This window comes from Triturus cristatus, chromosome 7 (assembly GCF_964204655.1).
Source record: "Triturus cristatus chromosome 7, aTriCri1.1, whole genome shotgun sequence".
NCBI lineage: Eukaryota > Metazoa > Chordata > Amphibia > Caudata > Salamandridae > Triturus > Triturus cristatus.
Genome location: NC_140590.1, coordinates 9,221,041 through 9,245,273, shown reverse-complemented (window position 1 = coordinate 9,245,273; position 24,233 = coordinate 9,221,041). Strand labels below are relative to the sequence as shown.

The following is a 24,233-nucleotide window of genomic DNA, read 5'->3' as shown; positions in this document are numbered from 1 at the left end:
GCTGCAGGTTCTGGTGCAGAGGATCACACGGTGCATGAGTTTCTCTTGGTGATGCTCTTGGCTGGGCGAGCGTGTGCGACTTGTTTGGGGCGGGCCTGGCCTGACTAAGGATGATAAATATCCCCGAGGGCCCGGGGCCACGGGGGGCCGATCTCACACCAGATCTCACTCGGATCCTAGAATGTAAGAGATCTTTAACAATTAAAAGAAAAACACACCCTCTGAAGATAATGCCACTGTGCCCTGCAGGTAAGGCGTCCCTGCTAGAGCCCAAACCCTGCGTGACGTGACCCCTGCTCCGGGCCTGACCTCACTTGCTGGGCCAGGCCTGCGCTGTGATCGTGCGTGCTGTTGAGCCCGCCCCTCGGCCCTTGCCACCCCCCCCGCCCCCCCCCCCCCCCCCCCCCGAGAGACCAGCGTGCGCTTTTAATGTAGCTTTATTTATTGAGTGCTTTACAAAGCGCCAACATTACACGAGGCGTCGGAGCGCTGTAGTGTCTAAGATAACGGGGGCCGAGTGTTCGCAGTTAAACAGCAGGTTCTGCCGGCAGGTCACAGTTGGACGTGCTGGGTACAATATACTGCAATGTCTGCAGGGAGGAAACAGAGGGCACCGAAATACAGCGGTGAAGGTGCGTCCCTTGCGTAAGATGCGTCTGCCGGGGGGCGTCTGTAGGAAATACCTAGGACGTCTGAGTAGCTTGGTATATAGGAGGGGGGGGGGGGTCTGTTGGCTATAGGTAGGGCGTCTGTGTAGCTTGGTATATAAGGGGTGGTGTCTGTAGGATACACCTAGGACGTCTGAGTAGCTTGGTATATAAGGGGGGGGGGGGGCTATGTTGGATATACCTAGGACGTCTGAGTAGCTTGGTATATAAGAGAGGAGGAGGGGGGAGTCTGTTGGATATACGTAGGACGTCTGAGTAGCTTGGTATACAAGAGTGGGGGGGGGGTGACTGTAGGATACACCTAGGACGTCTGAGTAGCTTGGTATATAAGAGAGGAGGGGGGGGGGGGGTCTGTTGGATATACGTACGACGTCTGAGTAGCTTGGTATATAAGGGGGGGGGGTCTGTTGGATATACCTAGGACATCTGAGTAGCTTGGTATACAAGAGGGGGGGGGGGGGTCTGTTGGATATACCTAGGACGTCTGAGTAGCTTGGTATATAAGAGAGGGGGGGGGGTCTGTTGGATATACGTAGGACGTCTGAGTAGCTTGGTATACAAGAGTGGGGGGGGTGACTGTAGGATACACCTAGGACGTCTGAGTAGCTTGGTATATAAGAGAGGAGGGGGTGGGTCTGTTGGATATACGTAGGACGTCTGAGTAGCTTGGTATATAAGGGGGGGGGATCTGTTGGATATACCTAGGACATCTGAGTAGCTTGGTATACAAGAGGGGGGGGGTCTGTCGGATATACCTAGGACGTCTGAGTAGCTTGGTATACAAGAGGGGGGGGGGTCTGTTGGATATACCTAGGACGTCTGAGTAGCTTGGTATATAAGAGAGGGGGGGGGGGTCTGTTGGATATACGTAGGACGTCTGAGTAGCTTGGTATACAAGAGGGGGGTCTGTAGGATACACCTAGGACATCTGTGTAGCTTGGTATATAAGGGAAGGGGGGGGGGGTTCACAACTGTCACGCCGGCATATCTTTATTAAATCACATTATATAAGGAGCGGGGCACGAGGGTGCTAAGGGGCAGGGGCTGGAAAGAGGAGGGCGGATTGTTAGAGGCACTTAACCAGGGCTTTAAGTGGGATGAAAAAAGTGTGTGTGTTGGAAGTGGCGTGGCCAATGTAATTTGGGGCGTGTTGGACAGGCCACACAGAGGGCTGGCTCCCCCCCCGCACGACAGGGCCCGAGCTCCGGCCCGCCCAGCATACCCCCGTGACAAGTCCCTGTACTCCGTCTCCCGACGGACCCTCTGCCCTCGGACCCCTACTCATCACGGGGTCCAGCCCCACCGGCTTCCCCGGCCAGGTCAAGCCGCCATCTTGGGCCCTGCACCACGCGGCCGCGTGGCCTCACCTCGACCCTAACCCCGGGCCTGGCCGGCCCCGACATCCCGGCACCACCATCCACCCAGGAGGTGAGCGGACCACTTGGCAGGTCAATGGGAGAACGAAGCGTCAAGAGCTCTTCCCCCGCCAGGTGCCGATCGCCTCCAGCAGCCCCCAGGCGCTGGCTCCACCCCCTGCTGGGTGTCTGGACACCTTCATCCCGGACCCTCCGACCTCCAAGTGCGAGGGTCCGGACATCAAAGGGCACCAGCCCTATAACTAAGACAGCTCCGGAGCAGGAAGGCAGTTGTATCCTGGAGTCGAGAGACACCGAGTGAACTCAACCCTGACGGTCTACTGGCGCTGCCGTAGCCCGCTCTTGTGAACCATCGTCCTGCCTGCTGGCGCTGCCGCGGCCTTCTGCAACCTTCATCTTTCTGGGACCTGCTGGCGCTGCCGCGGCCCGTTGTACCGACCATCCTCACCGGGACCTGCTGGCGCTGCCGCGGCCCTCTGCAACCTTCATCTTCCTGGGACCTGCTGGCGCTGCCGCGGCCCGTTGTATCGACCATCCGCACCGGGACCTGCTGGCGCTGCCGCGGCCCATACCACCTAACCACCAAGCTCGAGGATTGTGAGCTCAACACCATCTCATCCGAATTACCTGATTGGTAAATAGACTGTCCCGCTACCCCCTTCCCTACCTTACGAGACTCTAATCGAGGGGACCCCTGAGTCCAGACCTCCTTGTACCATTTTACCGTACCTTAAATAAGTGTCGATAAAGATCACTGAACCTTATCCGTGTGTGATATCTGTCTGTGGGGGGGGAAGTTACTTGTCTGTACGATCGCTGGAGACGGCTCTCCCCGGAGACCTCTCCTCCTGACCCCGGCCGACCCTCCCGGTCCGTCTACCTTTTCTAACATTGGTGGCCAGCGGCGCGATCCGAATCAACGCGTAATCGTACAGAGAGTAGCTCACCCCACGACAAAGCACGATGTCGACCAAAGATAGCAGCTCCACCGAGAAGTTCCAAATGGAGAAACTAGAGGAGTACAACCACCGCGAACTGAGACAATTTTGCATAGAACTTGGCATTGCTACCACTGGCCTGAGTACCAAGGATGACCTAAAGCACGCCCTTGAGTCGTGGACAGAAACGGGGGTCGCAAGACCCTCCGACCAAAACAGCGTCACACCAGAGGGGAACGCCACGACTCCCGAGGAACGGGGAACGGGCCTATCACCGGAGGAGATACGAGAAAGAGACAGAGTCAGACTGCACGAATTAGAGATGGCACGACTCAAGATGGATGGGGAGCTCAAGTTAGCTGAACAGAAACTCAACCTCGAGCAGATGCGGATTCGAGAGGAGCGAGAAGAAAAACAGAGACAGAGAGAGCTGGAAGAGAAAAAGATAACGCTCGAGCACGAGCGCCAATTGGCAGAGATAGAACTGCGCAAACAACATAAGGACTTGGGGGTGCCTGAAAGACCCCACACCCCGGGACCAACTGAGAAAAAAGTTCACATCCCCAAGGATGTGGTCCGCGAGTATGTCCGAGAAGACGACATACAACAATGGTTTAAGGCCTATGAGTTCGCAATGACCTCCCACCGGATCGACCGGAGTGATTGGGGAGCCGGACTTTGGGGGAGATTTATCAACGAGGGTCGCGATGCCCTGCTGCAGCTCCCCGATCACCAAATGTCGTCCTACGACCACATGAAGGCTGCCCTCCTCACCCGCTACGGCCTCACGCCCGAGATGTACCGCCAGAGGTTCAGGGATTGCACCCGGATCCCAGGTACCACTTGGGTGGAATACGTGAACTATTTCAGCCGGGCCTTCGAGGGTTGGATCAAGGGAAGTCAGGTCACCACCTACGAACAGCTCTTCAACCTCATGGTATGGGAACACCTGTCAAACAACTGCTTCGTCGAGCTCCGGCAGCATCTACTCGACAGTAAGCTGACTGACCCCCGGCAGCTCGCCGCCGAAGCTGACCGGTGGGAGAGCACCCGAGTGGGCCGGAAAGGGCCACACGACCAGAACAGAAGCAACCAAGGCCAGCACCGTCCTCGGGGAGGAGGAGGAGGCCAGGGGCGGGGGAGAGACGCCTGGCCAGCAACAACCGTGGCCAGCACCCCGCCGCCGACCGGCCGGGGCAACCCCCCATTGCGGCCTGGGTACCGAGCCAACGTCACGTGCCACAGATGCCAGCGACTAGGCCACTACGCCAACGATCCGAACTGCCCGCTGAACCAAACGCCCAAACCCCGCCAGGTAGCTGCCGCTGCCCTGGGGGAGGAGCAGTCGTTGGAGGGTCCCGAGGAGTGTGAGCCGGACCAGCAAGGGTGGGAACCGGCCGCCATGGTCCTGGCATGCTTAGGGGGAAGAGACATGGTTCCGCGGGCTCCCCTACCCGCCAACACCAGGAAATACGGTCAGTGGGTGACCATTAATGGACAGAGAGCTGAGGCCTTGCGCGACACCGGCGCCAGCGTGACGGCCGTCCGCTGTCACCTGGTGAAGCCCGAGCAGATCTTGCCGAACATTCTCTGCCCCGTCCGCTCGGCAGATAACTCTGAAAGCATGTGCAAGATGGCCTGCGTCCCGTTTGAATGGGGAGGGGTCTCCGGCCTACTGAAAGTGACGGTCCGGGACGATGCCCCCGTGGACTGCCTCCTGGGGAATGACCTCGAGAGTTCCCCGTGGGCCACCGTCGAGAGAAGAGAGCACTTGGGGATGCTGGGCCTCCCGGACTGGGCCTGCATAACCACCCGATCCATGGCCGGCCGGGCCGCCCCCCGATCAGAAGAAACCGAATGGCCGGCACCTCCGCCCCCGGTTGCCCCCGTAGAGGACAACGGCGAGGCCGACCTCCCAGACCCGGCCCCCGAAGAAAACGCGCAACCCCAGGACCTTCCGGATCTGGCTCAGTGGCGGCAAGAAGGGGGGCCCACCCAAGAACAGTTCCGCCAGGAGCAAAAGACCTGTCCCTCCCTCGAGGGGCTTCGCCAACAAGCCAGCACCCAAGCCGCCGGGGACACCACCGGAACCCACTGGGTCTACTGGGATAACGACCTGCTCTACAGCGAGCAAAGAATCGCCGAGCTGGGGGCCAGTCGAGTTCTGGTGGTACCGCTCCGCTTCCGAGACTTTCTACTCAACCTAGCCCACGATGTCCCCCTGGCTGGGCACCTGGGCCAAGATAAAACGTACAGTCGACTGGTGACCCACTTTTTCTGGCCAAAAATGAGGAATGACTTCCTGAACCACTGCCGATCGTGCCCCACATGCCAAGCAAGCGGGAAGAGTGGCCGGAAGCTTAAGGCTCCTCTACAACCCTTCCCGGTGGTCACCACCCCGTTCGAGAGGGTGGGGATAGACATTGTGGGGCCGCTGGACCCTCGCACGGCACAAGGACACAGGTTCATCTTGGTACTAGTGGACCATGCCACCCGCTATCCCGAGGCGGTGCCCCTACGGACCGTGACCGCTCCAGTGGTTGGCCGGGCCCTGATGGGGATCTTCTCCCGGGTAGGCTTCCCCCGAGAAGTCGTCAGCGACCGAGGTACGAACTTCATATCGAAGTACATGAAGTCCCTCTGGCAACAATGCGGGGTCACATACAGATTCACGACCCCCTATCACCCCCAAGGAAACGGACTAGTGGAGCGGTTCAACCGCACTCTCAAAGGGATGATTGGGGGATTGGAAGAGCCTCTCCGTCGCCAGTGGGATGTACTGCTCCCGTGCCTCCTCTTCGCCTACCGAGAAGTACCACAGAAGTCCCTCGGCTTTAGCCCCTTTGAACTCCTATACGGACACCCTGTGCGAGGGCCCCTCAGCCTCGTGAAGGAGGGCTGGGAGTTGGCCCCCCTAACGACCCCTCCAGACGTCTTCAAATACCTCCTGGCCCTACGAAACCAGACCCGGCGCTTCAGGGAGATGGCCAAGGCGAACCTCGAGGCCAGTCAGGAGGACATGAAAAGGTGGTATGATCACAATGCCTCCTCCGTTGAGTTCGAGCCTGGGCAGCAAGTATGGGTGATGTCCCCCACCGAACCATGTGCCCTGCAAGACAAGTGGACGGGGCCCTTCAAAGTGGTCGAGCGTAAAAGCCCCGTCACTTACCTCGTCGACATGGGGTCCACCCGGAACCCCCTGCGGGTCCTCCACACCAACCGGCTCAAACCACACTTTGTGCGCTCCGAACTAAGCCTCCTGATGGCGACCGACAGTGGTACAGAAGAAGACTCCGAGCCCCTCCCGGATCTCTTAAAGACTCAGGAGAAGGACGGCTCCGTGGATGGGGTCCGGCTCTCCGACGCCCTCACTTCGGAGCAACGCCAGGACTGCCGGGACCTCCTGCTGCAGTTCGCTGCCCTGTTCTCACTCACCCCCGGGGTCACCCCTTGGTGTTTGCACGACGTAGACACCGGGGACAGTCCCCCTGTCCGGCACCGGGCCTACCGCGTACCAGATCGGGTACGGACCTGCATACAGGAGGAAGTGGCCAAGATGCTCACGATCGGGGTCATCGAGCCCTCGGACAGTCCCTGGGCCAGTCCGGTTGTATTAGTTCCCAAGGCCGCTGCCCCCGGCACCGCCCCTGAACTGAGATTCTGCGTCGACTACCGGGGCTTGAACGCTGTCACCCGGACCGACGCTCATCCCATCCCCCGAGCAGACGAGCTGATCGACCGGCTGGGGGCCGCCCGCTACCTTAGTATCTTCGACCTGACGGCGGGCTACTGGCAGATCGGCCTCACACCCAGGGCTCAGGAACGGTCAGCCTTCTCCACCCCCGATGGCCACTATCAATTTAAGGTCATGCCCTTTGGCATGAAGAATGCCCCCGCCACATTCCAACGTCTTGTGAACCAGGTCTTGGCAGGGCTCGAAGAATTCAGCGCTGCCTACCTGGACGATATCGCTGTATACAGCCGCCACTGGTCCGACCACCTCCGTCACCTCCAAGAGGTCCTCCAAGCCCTCCAGCGGGCCGGCCTCACCATTAAAGCCGGCAAGTGCCAAATTGGCCAAGGGTCTGTGACCTACCTGGGGCACCAAGTGGGAAGCGGGCTGGTGGCCCCACTACAACTTAAGATTGCTGCCATCCAGTCCTGGCAGCCCCCCGTCACCCAGACCGAGGTCCGAGCCTTCTTAGGGCTCACCGGCTACTACCGGCGGTTCGTGAAGGACTACGGCAGCATCGTGGGGCCCCTCACGGGACTCACATCCAAGAATCAACCGAAGCGGGTCCACTGGACTCCTGATTGTCAAGCGGCCTTCGAAGAGCTGAAGGCCGCCCTGTGCACCGCCCCGGTGCTCCAGGCCCCCGATTACAGTCGGGAATTTGTAGTACAGACCGACGCCTCCGACCACGGCATCGGGGCCGTCCTCTCTCAGCTGAACCCCGAAGGTCATGACCAGCCGGTGGCCTTCATCAGTCGACGTCTCCTGGCCCGAGAACAGCGTTGGAGCACAATCGAGAGGGAGGCATTTGCAGTAGTGTGGGCCCTCAAAAAGCTCCGGCCCTATCTCTTCGGTACCCACTTCCGGGTACAAACCGACCATCGACCCCTGCAATGGCTGATGCAGATGCGGGGGGAGAACCCAAAACTCTTGCGCTGGTCCATTTCCCTGCAGGGAATGGACTTCACTGTGGAGCACCGGCCAGGCCAAGACCACGCCAACGCGGACGGCCTGTCCCGCTTTTTCCGCCTCGACGAAGAGAGTCCCCAAGGAGATGGGTGACTCTCCCCGCCTTCAGCTGGGGGGGACGCATGTTGGACAGGCCACACAGAGGGCTGGCTCCCCCCCCGCACGACAGGGCCCGAGCTCCGGCCCGCCCAGCATACCCCCGTGACAAGTCCCTGTACTCCGTCTCCCGACGGACCCTCTGCCCTCGGACCCCTACTCATCACGGGGTCCAGCCCCACCGGCTTCCCCGGCCAGGTCAAGCCGCCATCTTGGGCCCTGCACCACGCGGCCGCGTGGCCTCACCTCGACCCTAACCCCGGGCCTGGCCGGCCCCGACATCCCGGCACCACCATCCACCCAGGAGGTGAGCGGACCACTTGGCAGGTCAATGGGAGAACGAAGCGTCAAGAGCTCTTCCCCCGCCAGGTGCCGATCGCCTCCAGCAGCCCCCAGGCGCTGGCTCCACCCCCTGCTGGGTGTCTGGACACCTTCATCCCGGACCCTCCGACCTCCAAGTGCGAGGGTCCGGACATCAAAGGGCACCAGCCCTATAACTAAGACAGCTCCGGAGCAGGAAGGCAGTTGTATCCTGGAGTCGAGAGACACCGAGTGAACTCAACCCTGACGGTCTACTGGCGCTGCCGTAGCCCGCTCTTGTGAACCATCGTCCTGCCTGCTGGCGCTGCCGCGGCCTTCTGCAACCTTCATCTTTCTGGGACCTGCTGGCGCTGCCGCGGCCCGTTGTACCGACCATCCTCACCGGGACCTGCTGGCGCTGCCGCGGCCCTCTGCAACCTTCATCTTCCTGGGACCTGCTGGCGCTGCCGCGGCCCGTTGTATCGACCATCCGCACCGGGACCTGCTGGCGCTGCCGCGGCCCATACCACCTAACCACCAAGCTCGAGGATTGTGAGCTCAACACCATCTCATCCGAATTACCTGATTGGTAAATAGACTGTCCCGCTACCCCCTTCCCTACCTTACGAGACTCTAATCGAGGGGACCCCTGAGTCCAGACCTCCTTGTACCATTTTACCGTACCTTAAATAAGTGTCGATAAAGATCACTGAACCTTATCCGTGTGTGATATCTGTCTGTGGGGGGGGAAGTTACTTGTCTGTACGATCGCTGGAGACGGCTCTCCCCGGAGACCTCTCCTCCTGACCCCGGCCGACCCTCCCGGTCCGTCTACCTTTTCTAACAGGGCGTGGCTTACAACAGGTAAGCGAAAAATCTGTGCTCAGCATTGTGTGCCACCCGACTTGTATTTTGCTGTTTCTGTCATGTATCCAGATATACAATTCAAGTAACATCATACCTACAACAAGTCAGGACTATTGGCTTTGTCAATGGTTGTTACTTTCATAAGATAAATAAGCAGCAACTGTGGCTTGTATATAATATTGAAAAATCTTCCACTTAAGCCCTGGTGACACCACGACGATGCCGCTGCTCCTGAGTTTCAAGAAGAGAAGGGAAGCCAGAGAGAAAATGACTCTCTTTAACTGATGTCTCTCCCCCTATAAGGCTCACCGAAACTCCACTAGTGAGAAGTGAGCAGTGCACATCATGTGCTCACATGGCGTGACGTCATGCCGTAACCTCCACTAACGAGAAGTGAGCAGCGCACATCATGTGCTCACCTGGCGTGACGTCATACCGACACTCCACTAGTGAGAAGTGAGCAGTGCATATCATGTGCTCACATGGCGTGACGTCATGCCGTAACCTCTACTAACGAGAAGTGAGCAGTGTGAGCAGCCCACATCCATTTGCCGCTGTCACTGCTGTCCACCTGTTCCAGGGCACAAACCAGAGCCCGAGAGAGACCCGTTTCGAGGTCCCCCTTAAAAGACTGCAGGTGCTCAGACCCGGTGAGACCCGGCCCACTTAAAGCCCTGCTTAAAGCAACACGTTTCTAAACTCATTGGCTGGTTTTAAGGCCCTCAGATTAGGGAGGAGGAGAGGTGAGCCTGAAGATGTAAAGTCCCATCTGAAATCCCATTACATGTATCAGGGAGGGTAACCCCCCAAACAGCCCTCCCCTTGAAGCCACGTCCCTACTTACAAACAGGTGAGTGAGCGCTTGGGCAGGGAGCCTACAGTGAGGTGGGAGGCGCATGCGCTCTATGTTCACAGAAGGCGGGGCTTGTACTCTGACGTGTTCCATGGGCACGTGCTCTAGTCTTCTTGACTTCACGTGGAACGCTGCTGCGGCCTTGACGTCACATAGTCGTCCACGTCACACCGCATCCTACTGTGCCCATAATGACGTCATATGGTCGTCCACTTTGCCGTTAATTACATCGCACGCCGCTGTGTGCTTCGTCACATCATTTTGTGCCCCCCCCCCCCCCTCGCTCCTGATGACATCACCTGGAGCCACGACCCCTGATTTCTTTCTAAGTGCCTCTCCCCAAACGAGAGTGCTCCGCCAGGCCCCTGATGACATCACCTAGTGCTCTACTGAGCCTCTGACGTCACATGGCATCCTGGTCCCATCTGGGTGCCCCGTCCTTCACTTACGGCAAAATAGGTTGGGTCATTTACCCCAGCTGCGTCACTTAACCTCCGGGGTCAGGGGTCATGAGGGCGTCACTGGAGGGCAGCTCCTCGAGGGTATGAGCTCATCACTGGAGGGCAGCTCCTCGAAGCTCCTCCCTGACCCTCTCCTACTCTTCCCTTTCAGCATCTGCCTGAGATCTACACCTTGGAGGCTGGTGGGAAGGATGTCTCTGCCACGGAGAAGCCCCTCAAGCTGAAGAAGAAAGAGAAGAAGGACAGAAAGAAGGTGGAGGGCCTGAAGAAGGAGCTGGAAATCGTAAGTAGAGGCTGCGCCCCCCCCCCCCCCCCCCACTGATGTCCCCGGCTGTGCTGATCAAGGGCTGTCTGATTCTGAGGTGTGCAAGGAGAGTCGGGATGTGCAAGGAGAGGCCATGGCTGGGGTGTGCAAGGAGAGTCGGAGTGTGCAAGGAGAGGCCATGGCTGGGGTGTGCAAGGAGAGTCGGAGTGTGCAAGGAGAGTCGGGATGTGCAAGGAGAGGCCATGGCTGGGGTGTGCGAGGAGAGTCGGAGTGTGCAAGGAGAGGCCATGGCTGGGGTGTGCGAGGAGAGTCGGAGTGTGCAAGGAGAGGCCATGGCTGGGGTGTGCAAGGAGAGTCGGAGTGTGCAAGGAGAGGCCATGGCTGGGGTGTGCAAGGAGAGTCGGGATGTGCAAGGAGAGGCCATGGCTGGGGTGTGCAAGGAGAGTCGGAGTGTGCAAGGAGAGGCCATGGCTGGAGTGTGCAAGGAGAGTCGGGATGTGCAAGGAGAGGCCATGGCTGGGGTGTGCAAGGAGAGTCGGAGTGTGCAAGGAGAGGCCATGGCTGGGGTGTGCAAGGAGAGTCGGAGTGTGCAAGGAGAGGCCATGGCTGGGGTGTGCAAGAAGAGGCCGAAGTGTGCAAGGAGAGGCCATGGCTGGAGTGTGCAAGGAGAGTCGGGATGAGCAAGGAGAGGCCATGGCTGGGGTGTGCAAGAAGAGGCCGAAGTGTGCAAGGAGAGGCTGAGGCCGGGATGTGCAAGGAGAGGAGGAGAGGCCATGGCTGGGGTCTGCAAGGAGAGACTGATGCTGGGCGTTCAGGAAGAGGCCATGGCTTCAGCGTGCAAGAGGGCGGCAGGGGACCTCCAAGGAGTATGTGGTCTCCTCTGCTCTCCCCTGAGTGCCGCTGCTCTGCTTAGGACAGGGTTCCCCAACGAGCAGCTTGTGAGCTGCTGGCATCTCTTCAGGTACCTGTGAGTAATGCTCAAGGGCACTGCCCAGCATAAGAAATGACAAGTATGTGCCTGGCGGTGTGAATGTGGGTATACTCAATCTGAAAGGTGAGTACTCAAGACGAAAATGTGTATTTTTTAACCCATAAGCTGATATCTGGGAAACAATTTTTGAATTCCCCAAATGCATTTGGAGCTGGCATATGAGCGACATCATGTGGCATGAGGGCGAGGTATCACCAACATTACCCTGGACCAGAGGCCGAGCGGCCGCGGCTGTTCTGTATCGCCCGTGGAAAGGCCTTCTCCATTCCTGCTGCCAGGCCTGCCTGGGGCTGAGGGATCGCTCTGGCCACACATGGGACCTTCTCTCATGTCATCGCTATGACAACATTACCATCAGCAGCCCAGGGTGGTTTCCATTGGCACAAACAGCTCTCATTACACTAAAGGCTGGAGACCTAGGGTTGGGCTCAAGGCGTCTTCATCTCTAGCCCTCCCACGTCCCAAGTGTGCTTGCCCTGTTCTTTGCCCCTCCTGGGCTGCCAGCAGAGGGAGGGGGCTGGGGAAGGTTTCCCTGAGTGTCATGGCTTACACATGTCTGTGCTTTGCATTGCAGGACGATCACACATTGTCGCCGGAAGAGCTGGAACAGAAGTACGGGGCCAATATCAAGACGGTAACGCAACATGAAGACTTATATTGGCACACTCACACAAGCATCCCTGATGATTAAAGGGCTGGGGCAGAGAGGGGACTTGATCACCTCTACATTATTTGGGGATCCCTTTATCTCTCTCTGGTGAGACAGTGTGTGCTCGTGGGCAGCGCAGCCATCCATGTGGTTGCACTGCCCCTCTTGTGTGACTGATGCAAGAAACAAGTCAATCAAGAGACGGGGGAACGAGTACAGAGGGACAGGTAGAGAGCTCGGGGGAGGCAAACCCTGGAGGGATATGGGGGGGCACTGAGGGCGAGGCAGAGAGTAGACATGGCAATGGGGAAGACATGAACTTTGCTTAGGATACAGAACTTAGAGTGAATTTCTGTTTCTATAGGGTCTCAGTTCAGAGAGAGTTCAGGAGCTCCTGGCCAGAGATGGTCCCAATAAGCTGACCCCCCCCAAGGGGACGCCGGAGATTGTCAAGTTTGCGAAACTGATGATTGGGGGCTTCTCCATTGTCTTCTGGATCGGCTCCATCCTGTGCTTCATCGCCTTCGGCCTTCAGTTCTCGCAAGATTCCACCACCTCGAAAGACAACGTAAGAGTCCTTCATCGTCTCCTAGACACCTGCTCTTCCTCCCTCGTCCTCTACCCCAGAAGCTCCCTGGAGTCCGTCCTTCTTCATCTTGAGTTTTAATACCTTCCCTCTTTCATCTAAGCCCTCGAATATCGCTCTGTGTCCCAGAATGTCCCCTCTTCTCTTCCTCTTTTACCCGCAGGTTTTTGAGCAACACTTACCATTCCACTCTCCTACTCTAGATGGTCATTTTTTGATGTCAGTTGTCATCTCATGCTGCTCCACTCTTCTCTCCTCCGCTCTAGCTGTGGCTGGTTATCGTTAGTTATCTTCTGATCCTGCTCCACTCTTCTCTTCTCTCCTCCGCTCTAGCTGTGGTTGGTTATCGCTGGTTATCTTCTGATTCTGCTCCACTCTTGTCTCCTCCGCTCTAGCAGTGGTTGGTTATCGCTGGTTATCTTCTGATCCTGCTCCACTCTTCTCTCCTCCGCTCTAGCTGTGGTTGGTTATCGTTAGTTATCTTCTGATCCTGCTCCACTCTTCTCTTCTCTCCTCCGCTCTAGCTGTGGTTGGTTATCGTTAGTTATCTTCTGATGCTGCTCCACTCTTGTCTCCTCCGCTCTAGCTGTGGTTGGTTATCGTTAGTTATCTTCTGATCCTGCTCCACTCTTCTCTTCTCTCCTCCGCTCTAGCTGTGGTTGGTTATCGCTGGTTATCTTCTGATGCTGCTCCACTCTTCTCTCCTCCGCTCTAGCTGTGGCTGGTTATCGTTAGTTATCTTCTGATCCTGCTCCACTCTTCTCTTCTCTCCTCCGCTCTAGCTGTGGTTGGTTATCGCTGGTTATCTTCTGATTCTGCTCCACTCTTGTCTCCTCCGCTCTAGCAGTGGTTGGTTATCGCTGGTTATCTTCTGATCCTGCTCCACTCTTCTCTCCTCCGCTCTAGCTGTGGTTGGTTATCGTTAGTTATCTTCTGATCCTGCTCCACTCTTCTCTTCTCTCCTCCGCTCTAGCTGTGGTTGGTTATCGTTAGTTATCTTCTGATGCTGCTCCACTCTTGTCTCCTCCGCTCTAGCTGTGGTTGGTTATCGTTAGTTATCTTCTGATCCTGCTCCACTCTTCTCTTCTCTCCTCCGCTCTAGCTGTGGTTGGTTATCGTTAGTTATCTTCTGATGCTGCTCCACTCTTCTCTCCTCCGCTTTAGCTGTGGTTGGTTATCGCTGGTTATCTCTGATGCTGCTCCACTCTTCTCTCCTCCCCTCTAGCAGTGGTTGGTTATCGCTGGTTATCTTCTGATGCTGCTCCACTCTTCTCTCCTCCCCTCTAGCAGTGGTTGGTTATCGTTGGTTATCTTCTGATGCTGCTCCACTCTTGTCTCCTCCGCTCTAACTTGTTGGTTATCATTGGTTATCTTCTGATGCTGCTCCACTCTTCTCTCCTCCGCACTAGCTGTGATTGGTTATCGTTGGTTATCTTCTGATGCTGCTCCACTCTTACCTTTCCACTCTTGCTGTGGTTGGTTACCGTTGGTTATCTTCTGATGCTGCTCCACTCTTGTCTCCTCCGCTCTAACTTGTTGGTTATCATTGGTTATCTTCTGATGCTGCTCCATTCTTCTCTCCTCCGCACTAGCTGTGATTGGTTATCGTTGGTTATCTTCTGATGCTGCTCCACTCTTCCCTTTCCACTCTTGCTGTGGTTGGTAATCGGTCGTTATCTTCTGATGCTGCTCTACTCTTCGCTCCTCCGCTCTAGCAGTGGTTGGTTATCGCTAGTTATCTTCTGATGCTGGTCCACTCTTCGCTCCTCCGCTCTAGCAGTGGTTGCTTATCGCTGGTTATCTTCTGATCCTGCTCCACTCTTCGCTCCTCTGCTCTTGCTGGGGTTGGTTATCGCTGGTTATCTTCTGATTCTGCTCCACTCTTCTCTCCTCCGCTCTAGCAGTGGTTGGTTATCGCTGGTTATCTTCTGATGCTGCTCCACTCTTCTCTCCTCCGCTCTAGCAGTGGTTGGTTATCGTTGGTTATCTTCTGATGCTGCTCCACTCTTCTCTTCTCTCCTCCGCTCTAGCTGTGGTTGGTTATCGTTGGTTATCTTCTGATGCTGCTCCACTCTTCTCTCCTCCGCTCTAGCTGTGGTTGGTTACCGTTGGTTATCTTCTGATGCTGCTCCACTTTTCTCTCCTCAGCTTTAGCTGTGGTTGGTTATCGCTGGTTATCTCTGATGCTGCTCCACTCTTCTCTCCTCCCCTCTAGCAGTGGTTGGTTACTGTTGGTTACCTTCTGATGCTGCTCCACTCTTGTCTCCTCCGCTCTAACTTGTTGGTTATCATTGGTTATCTTCTGATGCTGCTCCACTCTTCTCTCCTCCGCACTAGCTGTGATTGGTTATCGTTGGTTATCTTCTGATGCTGCTCCACTCTTACCTTTCCACTCTTGCTGTGGTTGGTTACTGTTGGTTATCTTCTGATGCTGCTCCACTTTTCTCTCCTCCGCTTTAGCTGTGGTTGGTTACCGTTGGTTATCTTCTGATGCTGCTCCACTCTTGTCTCCTCCGCTCTAACTTGTTGGTTATCATTGGTTATCTTCTGATGCTGCTCCACTCTTCTCTCCTCCGCACTAGCTGTGATTGGTTATCGTTGGTTATCTTCTGATGCTGCTCCACTCTTACCTTTCCACTCTTGCTGTGGTTGGTAATCGGTTGTTATCTTCTGATGCTGCTCCACTCTTCGCTCCTCCGCTCTAGCAGTGGTTGGTTATCGCTAGTTATCTTCTGATGCTGCTCCACTCTTCTCTGCTCCGCTCTAACTTGTTGGTTACCACTGGTTATCTTCTGATGCTGGTCCACTCTTAGCTCCTCCACTCTAGCAGTGGTTGGTTATCGCTGGTTATCTTCTGATGCTGCTCCACTCTTCTCTCCTCCGCTCTAGCAGTGGTTGGTTATCGCTGGTTATCTTCTGATGCTGCTCCACTCTTCTCTCCTCCGCTCTAGCAGTGGTTGGTTACCGTTGGTTATCTTCTGATGCTGCTCCACTCTTCTCTTCTCTCCTCCGCTCTAGCTGTGGTTGGTTATCGTTGGTTATCTTCTGATTCTGCTCCACTCTTCTCTACTCTGCTCTAGCAGTGGTTGGTTACCGTTGGTTATCTTCTGATGCTGCTCCACTTTTCTCTCCTCAGCTTTAGCTGTGGTTGGTTATCGCTGGTTATCTCTGATGCTACTCCACTCTTCTCTCCTCCCCTCTAGCAGTGGTTGGTTACTGTTGGTTATCTTCTGATGCTGCTCCACTCTTGTCTCCTCCGCTCTAACTTGTTGGTTATCATTGGTTATCTTCTGATGCTGCTCCACTCTTCTCTCCTCCGCACTAGCTGTGATTGGTTATCGTTGGTTATCTTCTGATGCTGCTCCACTCTTACCTTTCCACTCTTGCTGTGGTTGGTTACTGTTGGTTATCTTCTGATGCTGCTCCACTCTTGTCTCTTCCGCTCTAACTTGTTGGTTATCATTGGTTATCTTCTGATGCTGCTCCACTCTTCTCTCCTCCGCACTAGCTGTGATTGGTTATCGTTGGTTATCTTCTGATGCTGCTCCACTCTTACCTTTCCACTCTTGCTGTGGTTGGTTACTGTTGGTTATCTTCTGATGCTGCTCCACTCTTGTCTCCTCCGCTCTAACTTGTTGGTTATCATTGGTTATCTTCTGATGCTGCTCCACTCTTCTCTCCTCCGCACTAGCTGTGATTGGTTATCGTTGGTTATCTTCTGATGCTGCTCCACTCTTACCTTTCCACTCTTGCTGTGGTTGGTTACCGTTGGTTATCTTCTGATGCTGCTCCACTCTTGTCTCCTCCGCTCTAACTTGTTGGTTATCATTGGTTATCTTCTGATGCTGCTCCACTCTTCTCTCCTCCGCACTAGCTGTGATTGGTTATCGTTGGTTATCTTCTGATGCTGCTCCACTCTTACCTTTCCACTCTTGCTGTGGTTGGTAATCGGTCGTTATCTTCTGATGCTGCTCCACTCTTCGCTCCTCCGCTCTAGCAGTGGTTGGTTATCGCTAGTTATCTTCTGATGCTGCTCCACTCTTCTCTGCTCCGCTCTAACTTGTTGGTTACCACTGGTTATCTTCTGATGCTGCTCCACTCTTAGCTCCTCCACTCTAGCAGTGGTTGGTTATCGCTGGTTATCTTCTGATGCTGCTCCACTCTTCTCTCCTCCGCTCTAGCAGTGGTTGGTTATCGCTGGTTATCTTCTGATGCTGCTCCACTCTTCTCTCCTCCGCTCTAGCTGTGGTTGGTTACCGTTGGTTATCTTCTGATGCTGCTCCACTCTTCTCTCCTCCGCACAAGCTGTAGTTGGTTATTGTTTGGTGCTTTTTGGCTTCTGTCTCTGTTCCACTCTTGCCTTCTTTGATTTATAAGGGGTAGGTTTCTGTTTGATGTTGGCTATCATTTGATGCTGTTACACTCTTTCTTCTCCAGCTCAAGCTGTGTTTGGTTATTGTCAATTATATTCTGATGCTGCTCAACTTTTCCTCCCTACGCTTTAGCTGTGGTTGGTTATTGTTTGATGTTCGTTGTCGTCTGGCTCTGCTACACTCCTGCCTCCTTAGCTTTACCTGTAGTTTGTTACTGTTTGATGTCATGTGTCATCTGATGCTGCTTCACTCTTCACTTTTCCCGGTAGTTGTGGTTGGCTATTGTTTGCTGTTAACTGTCTACTAACACTTCTCCACTTTCCCCTACTGTTTTATAGCTGTGGTTGATAATTGTCTGTTGTCTTGTAGTGTGCTGCAGTCTTCCCTCCCCTGCTCCATCTCTGGCCGATTATTGTTTGATGTTTGTTATCTTCTGGTGCGACTCCACTCTTCCCTCCTTCATTCATGCTGTGGTTGATTTTTGTTTTATGTGGGTTGTCTTCTGGGTCAGCTCCATTCTTTCCATTTCCCTTTAGTTGTGGTTGGATAATTTTCTTCTCATCTTTCTCCACTCTTTTTTTTCTCCAGCTGTGGTTGGCAATTGTGCTCATCGCTGTGGTAGTCATGACGGCTCTCTTCGCCTACTACCAAGAAGCCAAAAGTACCAATATCATGGCTGGCTTTAAGAACATGGTCCCGCAGGTATGGCTCTTGTCCACTTAAATCTGTGTGTGAAGTGTGCTTAGGCGGGGGCAGTACAGAGGGATGTTTTTGTGTTGTGATAGGAGAGGTTGTCAGAGGGTGCGCTCAGAGCTGGTCCCTCCGGCTAGCGGCGGTGTAAAATTCTCAGTGGCGGTGAAGTCAAAGATCATCCCCCTGGTTTAGGTTAGCAGGAGGGCTTCAGTGGGTGGTGGTGTCAGAGGTGGTAGCATCAGGCTTGTGGTAGAGGGTGGTTTAGGGTAATGTAAAGAGGGGAACGACATAGACAATTTAGCTACTGTGGGTCTGATTCACAAAGGTAACTTACACTCTGAGTAAGTTACACATTTGAGTAAGTTTACTACATTTCAGTATTCACAAACTGCACTTTTGTAGAAGCATACACTTTTCTAGTAAGTCCGGCACTACATATAGCTACCACTGGTGCTGCAACACTCTCCCATGGAAAACATGGAGAAGAGAATTGAAATAAAATCCCATAGGAATTAGTGTTACATGAAATTATTTGAAATAGGTGAAATAAAAATTATATAAATTAATGTTTATATCTGTACTATTTAATTATAGAATATTCAATAACCCATAAATGAATGTTAAATATTTAAAGCAGTTCATCATTATTATTTAATTCTAAACTATTGTATAATCTGTTAAATAGGTTACTAACTATTTTAAATAATTAAATATGCACACGTTTCATATAATTTTCACTATTTGGAATAATTTTATTCAATTTAACATGTTATTTTCGGGCGTTGCAGTTCCAGTGTTAGCCATGTGTAGTGCTGGACTTGCTACAAAAGTGCAGTTTGTGGATCAGGCCCTTAGTGTTTTGGAGTGAGCGTGTTTGGTGCCTTGGATGATCATGACAAAGAAATATTAAAATGAGTATTTATTTGTTGATTGACTGACTTCACTGACTCTGCTGGGGAAGAGTCCAGAGCCCCGTGCTCTTCAGGAGGCCCAGTCGGCAGAAGCGAGTGGTCCCCCACCAAGGAGAGAGTTCTGTTAGATGGGGTGATCTTCACAGAGCACGGAAGAGAGTGGTCTGTGGGTGGCAGAGCGAGGGGTCCCCCACAAAGGAGAGAGTTCTGTTAGATGGGGTGATCTTCACAGAGCACGGAAGAGAGTGGTGTCTGGCAGAGCGAGGGGTCCCTCACAAAGGGGAGAGTTCTGTTAGATGGGGTGATCTTCACAGAGCACGGAAGAGAGTGGTCTCTGGCAGAGCGAGGGGTCCCTCACAAAGGGGAGAGTTCTGTTAGGTGGGGTGATCTTCACAGAGCACGGAAGAGAGTGGTCTCTGGCAGAGCGAGGGGTCCCTCACAAAGGGGAGAGTTCTGTTAGATGGGGTGATCTTCACAGAGCACGGAAGAGAGTGGTCTCTGGCAGAGCGAGGGGTCCCTCACAAAGGAGAGAGTTCTGTTAGATGGGGTTATCTTCACAGAGCACAGAAGAGAGTGGTGTCTGGCAAAGCGAGGGGTCCCTCACAAAGGAGAGAGTTCTGTTAAATGGGGTGATCTTCACAGAGCACAGAAGAGAGTGGTCTCTGGCAGAGCGAGGGGTCCCTCACAAAGGGGAGAGTTCTGTTGGTTGGGGGTGATCTTCACAGAGCATGGAAGAGAGTGGTCTCTGGCAGAGCGACGGGGTCCCTCACAAAGGAGAGAGTTCTGTTAGATGGGGTTATCTTCACAGAGCACAGAAGAGAGTGGTGTCTGGCAGAGCGAGGGGTCCCTCACAAAGGAGAGAGTTCTGTTAGATGGGGTGATCTTCACAGAGCACAGAAGAGAGTGGTCTCTGGCAGAGCGAGGGGTCCCTCACAAAGGGGAGAGTTCTGTTAGATGGGGTGATCTTAACAGAGCACGGAAGAGAGTGGTCTCTGGCAGAGCGAGGGGTCCCTCACAAAGGGGAGAGTTCTGTTGGTTGGGGGTGATCTTCACAGAGCACGGAAGAGAGTGGTCTGTGGGTGGCAGAGCGAGGGGTCCCTCACAAAGGAGAGAGTTCTGTTAGAGGGGGTGATCTTCACAGAGCACGGAAGAGAGTGGTCTCTGGCAGAGCGAGGGGTCCCTCACAAAGGGGAGAGTTCTGTTAGATGGGGTGATCTTCACAGAGCACGGAAGAGAGTGGTTTCTGGCAGAGCGAGGGGTCCCTCACAAAGGGGAGAGTTATGTTAGATGGGGTGATCTTCACAGAGCACAGAAGAGAGTGGTGTCTGGCAGAGCGAGGGGTCCCTCACAAAGGGGAGAGTTCTGTTAGATGGGGTGATCTTCACAGAGCACAGAAGAGAGTGGTGTCTGGCAGAGCGAGGGGTCCCTCACAAAGGGGAGAGTTCTGTTAGATGGGGTGATCTTCACAGAGCACAGAAGAGAGTGGTCTCTGGCAGAGCGAGGGGTCCCTCACAAAGGGGAGAGTTCTGTTGGTTGGGGGTGATCTTCACAGAGCACAGAAGAGAGTGGTCACTGGCAGAGCGAGGGGTCCCTCACAAAGGGGAGAGTTCTGTTGGTTGGGGGTGATCTTCATAGAGCACAGAAGAGAGTGGTCTCTGGCAGAGCCAGGGGTCCCTCACAAAGGGGAGAGTTCTGTTGGTTGGGGGTGATCTTCATAGAGCACAGAAGAGAGTGGTCTCTGGCAGAGTGAGGGGTCCCTCACAAAGGGGAGAGTTCTGTTGGTTGGGGTGATCTTCACAGAGCACAGAAGTGTGGTTTCTGGGCGATAAATGTGTCCACCTGTGGCCATGGTCCCCACCTTCTCATACCACTTTGGCTTCTTTGCAGCAAGCTCAAGTTATCCGCGATGGGCAGAGACTGGAGGTGCTGGCAGAGGACCTGGTACTGGGCGACATTGTGCAAGTTAAAGGCGGCGATAAGGTGCCGGCTGATCTTCGGCTGCTGGAGTGTCACGGCTGCAAGGTGAGTGCACGGAGCAAACACCATCTCTGCCCACTGAAGGAGGGCACAGATTGCCATGTGGCTGCTGTTAGTGCATGGCTCAGTGCATAGGCTGTAAGAATATACTTTCTCTCAATCCTCTCACTCTCACACTCACTGTCACTCTCTCACTCACACTCACACTCACTCTCACACTCACATTCACTCTGACACTCATTCTCACTCACACTCTCACACTCACTTTCACACTCACTCTCACACTCACTCTTACACTCTCTCAGACAGACACTCACTCACTCACTCTCACACTCACTCTCACACTCACTTGCACACTCACTCTCACTCTCACACTCACACACAGTACAAGAGCTGGTGGTACACTAAAGCCCGAGTGAGGTAAATGGCATTTCCCATGATCCAGCTTGTGTGCCGGGGACAGACTGAGAGCAGACATATATAAACTCAACCAGGGAGTCACTGACAGCAAGTTAGAAATGCTGTGTCTTTGGTTTTGAAGGTTGATAATTCCTCACTGACCGGAGAGTCTGAGCCACAGCCGCGATCTGCTGAATTTTCCCATGAAAACCCTCTTGAGACCAAGAACCTGGCCTTCTACTCCAGCACCTGCCTTGAGGGTAAGGGACAAGGCCATCTTTTTTTTCTTTGCAGGGTAGTGAGTAGATTTTTGGCACAGCTCGCATTTTGATTTTGGGTCCTGTGCTTCAGATTTGAGGGGTCTTTGTTCATGACTTGGGGGTATTCATGATGTGGGGTTTTCTCCAGTGTGGGGTTTGTTCTACAGCTGCTGGTGCAGGTTTGGAGATGGTAAGTCTCTTGTTTGGAAAGTTTTGTTGGTGGTGGGTTCATCTCTAAGGTGTGGGAGCTTGTCTTCCTGGTTGTGCAGTCTGTGTTTCTGATCTGATTGGTCTCTGTGCCAGCTCAGACAAGATTTATTTATGTCTTCAGGTGCTGCCAGCGGCATCGTGATCAACACCGGAGATCGCACTGTGATTGGGCGGATCGCGTCTCTGGCTTCAGGTGTTGGGGACCAGAAGACGCCCATTGCCCTGGAGATCGAGCACTTTGTACACGTGATTAGTGGCCTCGCTGTGGCAGTCGGGGTTGTCTTCTTCATCATCTCCATCTCCATGGGTTACAACGTCTTGAATTCAATTATCTTCTGCATTGGCATCATTGTGGCATACGTGCCCGAGGGACTGCTGGCCACTGTCACTGTGAGTACCAAGGACTACATTTTCAATCCACCTGCCTCTGAACCCCAACTTCAGGGGTGTGCTTGCTCCTCCTCAGGATGCCTGCTAAAAGCTTTCTGATGTTGAATCACCCAAGTGGCTCTTCTCCTACATGCGGCTGCTGACAGGGCTGGCCATGAGCCCTCTTACCACATGGTGGCTGGCAGGGCTAGACATTTGCTCTCTTCTCATCCTGTGTGGCAGCCGGCAGGGTGGGCAATGTTCTCTCTTACTCCCATGGCAGCTGGCAGTGTTAGTCATGTGCCCTCTTCCCACCATGGTGGCTGGCAGGGCTGGCCATGTGCCCTCTTACCACCATGGCGGCTAGCAGGGCTGGTCATGCGCCCCCTTACCACCCCTTGCTGCTGCTGGCTGGGCTGGCCACGCGCCCTCTTCCCACCCTGTGTGGCTGCTGACGGCTGGCCATGAGCCCTTTTCCTGCCCTGTGCTGCTGCTGGAAGGGCTGGCCACGTGCCCTCTTCCCACCCTGTGCGGCTGCTGGCAGGGCTGGCGATGTGCCCTCTTCCCACCCTGTGCAGCTGCTATCAGGGTTGGCCATGTGCCCTCTTACCACCATGGTGGGTAGCAGGGCTGGTCATGTGCCTTCTTACCACTCTGTGTGGCTGCTTGCAGGGCTGGCCATGTGCCCTCTTACCACTCTGTGCGGCTGCTGACAGAGCTGGTCATGCGCCCTCTTCCCACCGTGTGCGGCTGGCAGTGTTAGTCATGTGCCCTCTTCCCACCCCATGCAACTGCTGGCAGAGCAGGCCATGAGCCCTCTCACCACTCTGTGCGGCTGCTGGCAGGGCAGGCCATGAGCCCCTGCCCACCCTGTGCGGCTGCTAGCAGGGCAGGCCATATGCCCTACTACCACCATGGTGGCTGGCAGGGCAGGCCATGAGCCCCTTCCCACCCTGTGCAGCTGCTGGCAGATTAAAATCTCACTAAAAACCTCATGTATACTACTCATGGTAGTATATCGGCCGCCGCAGTGTGCGCCGGAATTCAACGACGCCATTTTTGAGCTGCTGACCGATCTGGCATCCAGATACAAGTCCCTAGTAGTAGTGGGAGACTTCAATTATCATTGGGACGAGATCCCCAGGGGGCCCTCGGCAGCTGAGTTTGGAGCCAATCTTGCGACCTTGTCTCTAAACCAGCTGGTTAGCGGGCCCACCCATGTAAAGGGACATACCTTAGATCTTGTCTGGTCTACCATGCCTCGAATGGAGATCCTTGCGGTCAGCCCCTGCATCTGGTCGGATCATTATCTGATCAAGGGCTGGGTCCCAGGGGAGCCTTTAACTGCGGCCCCCCCACAAATTAGGAGGAAGGTCCGCCCATGGAAAAAGGTCGAGGCCGACTCCTTAGTCACGACTCTTCTCTCCTCTCTCCCGCCGAACAGGATGCTAGGAAACCTGGATGCAGACACTTCGACCTTCACGACCTGGATTTGCTCTGCCTTAGATAAACTAGCCCCGGAACGACTAGAGCTCACCCGGAAAAAAGGGAAAGGAGCTCCGTGGTTTGATGCATCCCTTAGGGAAAGGAAGCAGGCTCTCAGGAGGGTGGAGCGAAGCTGGAGACGGGATTACGGGCCTACAGAGGCACTTACTTATAAAACTATGCTGGTTAGCTATAAACGGGCCATCCTGGCTAGGAAAGCCGCCTTTTATGAAGGACGGATCAGGGAGGCAACGAATAAGCAAAGGGAAACCTTTATTATTCTAAGGGAGCTCACCCAGTTGAGTGAAAAAAACAGCAGTCTGGCCCAGCCTGACTGCGACGCCTTCCAAGGTTTCTTCCTCCAAAAGGTGCAGGATATCCTCTCGGATATCTCGAGGCTCTCGGACAGTTTGCCATCACAACTTGGTATGGACAGCCTGCAGACCGTAGGATCCTTGGTCAGGTTTCCCGCCATCAATGGAGAGCACCTGACAGAACTGGCTAGCCGTATAAAATCAGGATCGTCCAGTGACCCCTGCCCTCCGAAAATTTTCAAACTAGCCTTGCCAGGTATCCAATCCCAGCTTTTGCAGCTAATCAATGCCTCATTGGATGCGGGCTACCTCCCAGCATCCCTGAAGGAGGCTAGGGTTTCCCCACTTCTGAAGAAAGCAGGTACCGACCCTTTAGTATTAAAAAACTACAGGCCTATCTCTCAGCTGCCGTTTCTAAGCAAGATCTTGGAAAAACATGTCTTGAACGTAGTCACCCACTACTTAGAGGAACACCATCTCCTACATGTTA

At 54.6% G+C, this 24,233-nt stretch overlaps 1 protein-coding gene across 1 annotated transcript in view; it reads left to right on the top strand.

Annotated features, from left to right (window-relative positions):
- LOC146808681 (potassium-transporting ATPase alpha chain 2-like) overlaps positions 1 to 24,233 on the top strand; it is a 69,757-nt gene that overhangs the window by 8,627 nt on the left and 36,897 nt on the right. The window contains exons 2-8 of the mRNA XM_085615480.1: positions 10,413 to 10,544; positions 12,092 to 12,151; positions 12,531 to 12,734; positions 17,714 to 17,827; positions 20,617 to 20,751; positions 21,248 to 21,365; positions 21,697 to 21,965. Coding sequence (XP_085471606.1) covers positions 10,413 to 10,544; positions 12,092 to 12,151; positions 12,531 to 12,734; positions 17,714 to 17,827; positions 20,617 to 20,751; positions 21,248 to 21,365; positions 21,697 to 21,965 — 1,032 coding nt within the window. The remainder of the gene's footprint in view (positions 1 to 10,412; positions 10,545 to 12,091; positions 12,152 to 12,530; positions 12,735 to 17,713; positions 17,828 to 20,616; positions 20,752 to 21,247; positions 21,366 to 21,696; positions 21,966 to 24,233) is intronic.